The 9,974-nt window shown below is 44.1% G+C and overlaps 1 protein-coding gene across 1 annotated transcript; it reads right to left on the bottom strand.

Moving 5' to 3' along the window:
• Nucleotides 1-353: 353 nt before the first annotated feature.
• LOC128578276 (ATP synthase subunit ATP5MJ, mitochondrial-like) lies at nucleotides 354-686 on the bottom strand. Its single transcript, XM_053580858.1, has one exon. The coding sequence runs from the start codon at nucleotides 660-662 to the stop codon at nucleotides 489-491; it is 174 nt and encodes a 57-aa protein (XP_053436833.1). The 5' UTR covers nucleotides 663-686; the 3' UTR covers nucleotides 354-488.
• Nucleotides 687-9,974: the final 9,288 nt, after the last annotated feature.

Below are 9,974 nucleotides of genomic sequence, written 5' to 3'. Positions count from 1 at the left end.
AAGAAGAGGGACCAGTTAGCCAGAGCAAGCGGGTTTCCCGGGACACCTGCGGAAATCGTGATGCCTCGGAATCATTTGCACGTGTGAGGCTTACACTGCGCACCCCCGCACCACCACCTCTGTGCACATGCGCAGTACATTGAGGAATGGCAACACCTGGAACTGTTACAGATTCTCAGAAAATCTGGCATCCAAAAAGTGACGCAGATTTTTCTGATCTGGTCTACCCGCAGGGCCTGAGAAAGCACGGGAGGAGTCATTAAAACCATCAAGGCTCAACATGGAATCAACGCCAGTCACAGGTGATTGTAATCTTTTGGTGTATGTGAAATTTTGTTTTTTGTTGTTTTTTTTTTGGTGCATCTCACAGACACATTTATTCATGCCATGAGTACATGCTACTTATACAAGTACACAGGGACAGTCCATGTGACACAGCTTTGCTTAGCTCTACGGGTCCATCTCTTGTGTGCTCCAAGTGAGGCTGGTTAGTGATGACCATGAGCAGGTGCAGGAGCTTTCAAAGCTTTACTTCTTTTATCAGCACTCCTGATTTTATAAACAATGAAGCTCATCAACCCCATTCCAATCCAGATCTGGTAAACTTCAGTATAGTAAGGTTTCATGGGGACCCACACATTTTTAATAATGCTTTGAAGCATCTCAGCGCCAAAGCAACGGCTGGACCCAGCAGAGGTCCACAGCCTGAAATTTTGGATTCTTACCCTGATGTTATACTTGCTTCTCTTGAACTTTGGATTTACGCCCGTAGAGTGGGAAATACGTGACTAGATGTTAGTTATGACTGCTCCTGCCTCCTACTTTAGCCAGGATTGGAGGTGTTCAGGGCCACATCTTCCATTTCTCTGGTTAAGAGAGTGCTGATTCTCTTGCAAGGTAGACCTCACAGGGACTCAGAGAATCACAGGTTGAGAGAAGACCATAAAGGCAATCCATCACCTATTTTCCAGATGAATAAACTGAGGCCCAAAATGCTTAGGAAGCTAATTTTAGTGAGGACCAACAATTTGCTTTTCTGTAATGCCACGCCTATATTCCATCCCATCTCTCCTGTTGAGTGTTTTCTAAAAGACCCCTTATATTTTGGCATTGATCAGTGGTTATAGGAAGCTTTGTTGCCATTTAAGATTATCAGTACCTCGTGTCAGTGCAAGAGATCCCCTTGGGAAGCAGCAATGAGAGAAATCAGTTAATTAGTTGGTAGAAGGTGGATTGACAATTCAGTCATTTGGAAAGCCAATTAGCTTCAGCTGCTACCAGCTTTACGCTAAGTAGCACAGGGCAGTTCCTGTGGCTCAAGCGGGTAGGGCGCCAGCCCCATATGCCGGAGGTGGTGGGTTCAAACCCAGCCCCAGCCAAAACTGCAAAAAAATAATAATAATAAAACATAAAAAAAATTTTTTTTAAGGTAAGAAACGCATACACAATCACCTAAGACAGATATGCCGCCTAATATTTTTCAAAGAGTGTTTAAATATTGCCGCTTATTGGTGATTACCCCTTTGCAGATTTGTAAGAAAACAAATAAAATGAAACACATTACTGGGATATTAAGTCATATTTTGTTATAAGGCATTTAAAATAAATTTCATACTTTAATCTGTCAATTATGTTATTTCTTTCCAGTTTCTGAATATAATTACTAAAAACAGTAATGGGTCTGTGATCCAAGTTTATATTAACAGGTAGATTATTAAAGTGCTGTGAGAAAATTACTTCCCACAAAATACATTTTTATTTAGCTAATTAAATAATTTTCCATTTTACACTAAGAGGAAAAAAAGAGAGGTAGAAAATAACATTGTGGTTTCTAACATGAGCAACTCAGAGGATGAGTTCACATAATTAAACATATCATAATTGTTGTGGGAGATTATTTGCAAATAAGGCTGCAATAATTTTTTTTCTCTCTCCTGCCCCTGAGTATTTCCTTCCCACACTGACTCCGGGCTTACCTACGTGATTTGCTTTGGTTAATGGAACAACAGCAAATGTGACATAAACAGAGACTTGAAAAGTGTTTTTGAGGTAAAGTTTGCCCTCTTTTGCTTCACTTGGGAGCCTCATAATCACCACTATTGAATGAGCCCAGGCTGGCCTGCTGGATCATAAGAGACACATGGCCAAGTCATCTCCAGCCTTACCTAACAAGGAGCCGACGCCAAACATGTGAATGAGGCAATCTGAGATGAGCCAAGACCAGCCAAGCTTGCTCAGGCTTGCCCAGACCGGAACACCAGCCAAATCATAAGAAATTACAAATATTCATCTTTTTAAAAAAAATTATCTTTTAAGCCACTTTTTTTTTTTTTAGCAGTTTATGGCTGGGGCTGAGTTTGAACCTGCTACCTCTGGCATATGGGGCCGGCACCCTACTCCTTTGAGCCACAGGCGCCACCCTTAAGCCACTAAACGTTATACTGGCCGGGCATGGTGGCTCATGCCTGTAATCCTACCACTCCAGGAGGCTGAGGTGGGTGGATTGCTTGAGCTCAGGAGTTCAAGACCAGCCTGAGCAAGAGTGAGAGTTCGTCTCTACTAAAAATAGAAAAAACTAGCCAGGTGTTGTGGTGGGCACCTGTAATCCCAGCTACTGGGGAGGCTGAGGCCGGAGGATTGCACGAACCCAGGAGTTTATGGTTGCTGCGAGCTAGGCTGAGGCCATGGCACACTAGCCTGGGCTACAGAGTGAGACTGTGCAAAAAGAAAGTTAATGTTATAAAACATATCACCTTTAAACATTGTGTTTATGGAGAGAGGAAAAAGAGAAGATTAAACGACTTATTGCTCCATTCCTCTGGGCCATTCACAGTAAAACTTAATGAAAGAGTTGTGTACACTCATTGTCTCCACGTCCTTCCTCATAAATATCTTCAGTCCTCTGCCATTGGATTTCTGTCTGCCCCGCTTTCCTGAGCCTGCTTCCAGGACATGAAACTCCCTGGCCTGCCAGTCTTACTTCTTTCAGTCTCCTTTCTGGCTCTGCCTATTCTTCCTACTTTCTCAAGATTGAGCTTCTGGATCTTCTTCTGCATTTTACAGTATTTTTTCTGCATAATATCCCATAGCTTTAAATGCTGTCTGTATACCCCCTACTGCCGTATATATTTTGAGATAAAGTCTCACTTTGTCACCCTTGGTACAATGTCTCGGCATCATAGCTCACAGCAACCTCAAACTCTTGGGCTCAGGTGATCCTCGTGCCTCAACCTCCCGAGTAGCTGAGACTACAGGTGCCCACCACAATGCCCAGCTTCTTTTTCTTTTTCTTTCTTTTTTTTTTTTTTTTTTAGTAGAAGCAAATGTCTGACTCTTGCTCAGGCTGGTCTCAAACTCCTGAGCTCAAGCAATCCACCTGTCTCAGCCTCCCAGAATGCTAGGATTATAGGTGTGAGCCACCAAGCCCGGAATACCAACTGCCATATTTATATTTCCAGTCCTCTATCTCCTCTGAATACCAGGTTCCTATAGCAAACTACCCACTAGATATCTCCACATGGACATCTACTAGGCTACTCAAAATTAACATATGCAAAACAGGGCTCTTGCTGCTCCACCCTAGACACCAACCTTCCCTTCCCACAGCTTTCCTAGTATCAATTACTAGCATCTCTGATCATCCAGTTGACCAGACAAAAGGCTTCACATCATCTACAGTTCTTTCGTTTCTCCCTCCCTTTAGATGCAATCCATCAGCAAATTGTGTTATTTCTACGTTCAAACATATCACCTGTGTATCCTCTTCTAACAGATTAGTTCAAAACCCCATCATTTAATTTTAGGACTCTGGGAGGCTGAGGTGGGTGGATCACCTGAGCTCTGGAGTTTAATACCAGCCTGAGCAAGAGCAAGACCTCATCTTTAAAAATAGCTGGGCGATGTAGTGGGCACCTGTAGTCCCAGCTACTCGGGAGGCTGAGGCAAGAGAATCGCTTGAGCCCAAGAGTTTGAGGTTGCTGTGAACTGTGACGCCACAGCACTCTACCGAAGGTGACAAAGTGAGACTCCGTCTCAAAAAACAAACAAAACCCCATCATTTCTTTTATAAGCTACTACAATAGGCTCCTAAATGGGTCAAGTTTACACCATTTCTCTGCCATAGTCTATTCTCCAAGCAGCAGCCAAAATAATCATTTAAAAACACTCAACTTGGGTGTCGCCTGTGGCTCAGCGGGTAGGGCGCCAGCCCCATATGCCAAGGGTGGCGGGTTCAAACCCAGCCCCGGCCAAAACTGCAACAACAAAAAAATAGCCGGGCATTGTGGCAGGTGCCTGTAGTCCCAGCTGCTTGGGAGGCTGAGGCAAGAGAGTCACCTAAGCCCAGGAGTTGGAGGTTGCTGTGAGCTGTGTGACGCCACGTCACTCTACCAAGGGTGATAAAGTGAGACTCTGTCTCTACAAAAAAATAAATAAATAAAAACACTCGACATGGGCGGCACCTGTGACTCAAGGAGTAGGGCGCCAGCCCCATATACCGGAGGTGGTAGGTTCAAACCTGGCCCTGGCCAAAAAACTGCAACAACAACAACAAAAAAAAAACATTCAACATATACCAGATCATATTGCACCTTGCTTACATCCTCCAAAGGCTTTATGCTGCACCAGAAAGTACAAATTCCTTAATAGAATAACCCAGCCTCTGTCATCCTCTTTGATCTTGTCTGACTTCCATAGTAGAATGTGAAATTCATAAATTTTGTTTTGCTTAATGATTTGTTTTTTGGCGATAGTCAATTCAACAAGGTTTGTTGGGTTTTTTTGTTTGTTTGTTTTCTGGGTTTTTTTTTTTTTTTTTGCAGTTTTTGGCTGGGGCTGGGTTTGAACCTGCCACCTCCAGCATATGGGGCTGGCACCCTACTCCTTTGAGCCACAGGCACCGCCCGTTTTGTGGAGTTTTTCTTAAGAAACAAGGTCTTGCTCGGTTGCCCAGGCTAGAATGCAGTGGCATTATCATAGCTCACTGCAACCTCAAGCTCTTAGACTCAAGTGATCCTCCTGCCTCAGCTTCTTACAGGCATGAGCCACCATGCCCAGCTCAATTTTCTATTTTTTGTAGAGATAGGTTCTCACTTTTGCTCTGGCTGGTCTTGACCTCTTGGCCTCAAGTGACCCTTTCATCTCAGCCTCCCAAAATGCTGGGATTATAGGTGTGAACCACTGTGCCTGGCCTCAACAAGCAATTATTGAATGAACAATTATAAAATTAATAGATGGCAGTGTTAGCACTTGTTTTCTTATTATCATAACTTTCTTATTTATTTAAATATTTTTATACATCAGTAAAGCATCACAAGAATGGAGAAGCATGAATCCTATGTACTCAATTTTGATATGAGGACAATTAATGACAATTATGGTTATGGGGGGGGAACAGAAAGAGGGAAGGAGGGAGGGGGGTGGGGCCTTGGTGTGTGTCACACTTTATGGGGGCAAGACATGATTGCAAGAGGGACTTTACCTAACAATTGCAATCAGTGTAACCTGGCTTATTGTACCCTCAATGAATCCCTAACAATAAAAAAAAATATATTTTTTATACATCAAAAATATATGAAATATGGCTACCTTAAAAGTTAGAAGAACAGCAAGACCATTTCGAATATTTACATATTCCCCAGCATTAGAGGATATGGTTATCTATTGGATGAATTGATTATTGCTTTCAAATAGGAAGGCATGTTTTTAAAAGTATATGAAATACATAGACCTTAAAAAATTAATGGGCTTGGGCGGCGCCTGTGGCTCAGCGGGTAGGGCGCCGGTCCCATATGCCGGAGGTGGTGGGTTCAAACCCAGCCCCAGCCAAAAAAAAAATTAATGGGCTTGGTGCCTGTGGCTCAAGCAGCTAAGGCACCAGCCACATACACCTGAGCTGACGGGTTCAAATCCAGCCTGGGGGCTGCCAAACAACAATGACGGCTGCAACCAAAAAAACAGCCAGGTGTTGTGGCGGGCGCCTGTAGTCCCAGCTACTTGGGAGGCTGAGGCAAGAGAATCGCTTAAGCCCAGGAGTTGGAGGTTGCTGTGAGCTATGATGCCACAGCACTCCACCCAGGGTGACAGCTTGAGGCTCTGTCTCAAAAAAAAAAAAAATTAATATATGTAGGTACTACTGTCCTTGAAAGTGTGTTCAAGTGTGTCATCTGTAGACTGGTAAGTGGATACCACCCATGGAATTGGGTTCCCTGATGTCAAAGGAATAATGACACCCTCGAGTGATAAAATAATAGTGAAATTTTGCAACATTTCCTAGTTCTACGCATATTATAAATGATTCTGGCTAGCATCTTAGTATATAGCAAGAGAAAGCACAGAACTCAGAGCTGTGGGGGATACTTTCATTTGACCCTCCAATCTACTCTCCACCTACCTGTATTCGGTTCCCGGCCACCCGAAGGCTGAAGCATCTCTCTCATCTTCTGTATTAAGGTTCAGTTCAGTCAATACAAGCATTAGCAGAAGATTGGAATGTCGAAAGAGAAGAAAGACAGGGTATTTACTCCTCCCCTGCTGGGCTGTGGGTTGCCCATAGAGCCCGAAGGCCATAGTTTCTATCTGGTAGTTCATTCCACACAGCTACTGTAGCCAGGTTCTAGTAACTCTTCTCTCCCTTTGCTCCTTCGTGCTATTGCTAGCTCTGAACTATTGCACCACCGCTTGTCTGAACCCTTCCCACACCTTTGTAAATGGACCCTTTATTAACTCACTTCAATTACCTAGTTGAATGTTTGCACTACAGTTCATGCTGAGACCCTGAATTATACAGTAATGGATACCAGAATTGGCCCTAAGACACAGTAGCCTTAAAATGGAACTCTAGGATATAATGGATCACATATTTTAGGAGTATACAAATAACTTTCTTGCCAAGAGAAAATGGGACACTGGTAATCTGTGTGGATTCAGTAACATGACAACTCAAATTAGCATATGATGGAGGTAGAGGGCAAAGTTTGGTGAAAGTAAATGGCTATGGAATTAGGTTACCATGCAATGATGTAGTTATAGAGATTGTAGGGCCAAGTGAATTTTTTTTTAATTTTTGGAAACAGAGTCTCACTTTTGTCACTCCTGGCAGAGTGCCATGGTGTCATAGCTCACAGCAACCTCAGACTCTTGGGCTCAAGTGGTTCTCTTGCCTCGGCCTCCCAAGTAGCCAGAACTACAGGTGCCCACCACAACACCTGGCTATTTTTAGAGATGGGTTCTCACTCTTGCTCAGGCTGATCTCGAACTCCTGAGCTCAGGCAATCTCCCCACCTTGGCCTCCCAGAGTGCTAGGATTACATGTGTGAGCCACTGCACCTAGCCCAACTGATGTTTATAATTAGCCTAGAAAGAGTATGAGAGAGGAGGGAAAACGTGAAAGCTTGATTTTTAACTTAGGGCACAGATGCAAAATAAGAAAGCCTTGAAGACAACTTAATAATTGGTCATCTCCTAAAGTTGCAGAGCACATATGGTCGAGGACCAAGCTCACAAGCTATTAAATGAGATCTTGAGAAATAGAATAGGTACATTTGGAGAGATACAAACAAAACTGAGAACTTTGATACCCCAAATCTCTCTCAAACCTTCCTCACTGGAGGAGGCAGACCCTCCAGACTCTCCTCCTGTCTGATGATGATTCCAATCACAGCTATGGGTTTGCTTCTGGTACCTCTATAAGACCAAATAAGTAGAATTTCTTTTTTTTTTTTTTTTGTAGAGACAGAGTCTCACTTTATGGCCCTCAGTAGAGTGCCGTGGCCTCACACAGCTCACAGCAACCTCCAACTCCTGGGCTTAAGTGATTCTCTTGCCTCAGCCTCCCGAGTAGCTGGGACTACAGGCACCCACCACAACGCCTGGCTATTTTTTGGTTGCAGTTTGGCCGGGGCCGGGTTTGAACCCGCCACCCTCGGTATATGGGGCCGGCACCCTACCCACTGAGCCACAGGCGCCACCCAATTGTAGTGAACTTTCATCAGCATAATAACTTTTCTTGGGCAGTGCCTGTGGCTCAGTGAGTAGGGTGCCAGCCCAGTATACCCAGGGTGGCAGGTTCAAACCCGGCCCTAGCCAAACTGCAACAAAAATATAGCCAGGTGTTGTGGCGAGCGCCTGTAGTCCCAGTTACTCAGGAGGCTGAGGCAAGAGAATCGCCCAAGCCCAGAAGTTGGAGGTTGCTGTGAGCTCTGACACCACAGCACTCTACCAAGGGTGACAAAGTGAGACTGTCTCTAAAAAAATAAATAAATAAAAATAAAAGCTTTTCTTTTCCTTTTTTTTTTTTTTGTTTAGTTTTTTGAGACAGATTTTGACTTTGTTGCCCTTGTTACAATGCCATGGCGTCATAGCTCACAGCAACCTCAAACTCTTGGGCTCAAGCAGTCCTCTTGCCTCAGCCTCCCAAGTAGCTGGGACTACAAGCACTCATCACAATGCCCAGCTATTTTTTCCAAATTGGGGTCCCACTCTTGCTCAGGATTATTGAACTCCTGAGCTCAGGTCATCCACCCGTCTCAGCCTCCCCGAGTGGTAGAACTACAGGCATGAGCCACCGCGCAAAGCCTGCATAAAAGCTTTTCAATGGGGTGGCACCTGTAGCTCAGTGGGTAGGGCTGGAGGGTTTGAACCCAGCCAGGCCAGCTAAACAGCAATGACAACTGCAACAAAAACATAGCTGGGCATTGTGGCAGGTCCCAGCTACTTGGGAGGCTGAGGCAAGAGAACTGCTTAAGCCCAAAAGTTTGAGGTTGCTGTGAGCTGTGACACTACAGCACTCAACCGAGGGTGACATAGTGAGATTCTGTCTCATAAATAAATAAATATACATTTAAAAAAAGAAAGAAAGAAAAAGCAGGCTCGCCGCCTGTGGCTCGAATGGCTAAGGTGCCAGCCACATACACCTGAGCTGGCGGGTTTGAATCCAGCCCAGGCCCGCCAAACAACGACGGCTGCAACCAAAAAATAGCCAGGCATTGTGGCAAGTGCCTGTAGTCCCAGCTACTTGGGAGGCCGAGGCAGGAGAATCGCTCGAGCCAGGAGTTGGAGGTTGCTGTGAGCTGTGATGCCATGGCATTCTACCCAGGGTGACAGCTTGAGGCTCTGTCTCAAAAAAAAAAAGCTTTTCAATGATTGAACCGGGGATTGTTGTCTCACAAGATGAAAAGATGAAACACACTCCAGTCAGAGAAGTAAAAGGCCTAGTCTAAGAAGGGAGATGTTACCAGGAGTTGAAGGATCTCACCAAATGGTATCGTCAGGAGTGTAGGGTGCATGTTATGTGAGTAGATTTTAAGGGCAAAACCCAAATCCAACTCAAAATGGGTCCAGCGGTGCCATGGACACATCCTGTGGTTATTTCTACAGTCTTCGAATCTACAGTGGGAATAGATAACACTTGGTAACTCAAAGAATTTTTCACTCTGGCTTCCTGACACATGAAATTGGAGCTAATACAGAAGGGAGGATCAAATGAGAGTCCTGAAAACATTCCCCAGACCTCACCAAAATGGTAAACCAGAAGCCAATACTGGAGAATTATAATTCTCATCTCTTGGAGAATTATAAAGACCAAGTGCCACCATAAAAGACTTGAAAGATGTAAGGGCAGTGATTTCTATCAAAAACCCATTTGATTTAAATATTTCTCAAGCTTTTGTAATCATAATTAATGCAGGAGAAATAATCTACACATAAGAATAATGTCACAAATTATTCACAAACACAAAATTGTGTTTTTGCTGTTAGGTAGGGATAAGGAGAGAGGATCCAATGATAATAGGAGTTCTTTGTCCATAGTAAGAGGAACAAATTGACCTGAGGGTTTTTCCAAGAAGATAAACATAACATGTCAAGAAGGTGTCCCCAGACTGAGCAGGTGTTCGTTCTTAAAATAATGGATCTCATGTGGCAAAGAGGCCACAAAGTGGACAAACGGCCAAGACACCAAAAGTGGTCTTTGGAGC

This window comes from Nycticebus coucang, chromosome X, assembly GCF_027406575.1.
Source record: "Nycticebus coucang isolate mNycCou1 chromosome X, mNycCou1.pri, whole genome shotgun sequence".
NCBI classification, from domain to species: Eukaryota; Metazoa; Chordata; class Mammalia; order Primates; family Lorisidae; genus Nycticebus; species Nycticebus coucang.
Note: the sequence above shows the minus strand (reverse complement) of the source record. Positions and strands in the feature narration are given on the sequence as shown.

Excerpts from the sequence above, each read along its gene's own strand:
- LOC128578276 (XM_053580858.1), bottom strand. The coding sequence starts at position 662 with ATGCTTCAAAGCATTATTAAAAATGTGTGGGTCCCCATGAAACCTTAC.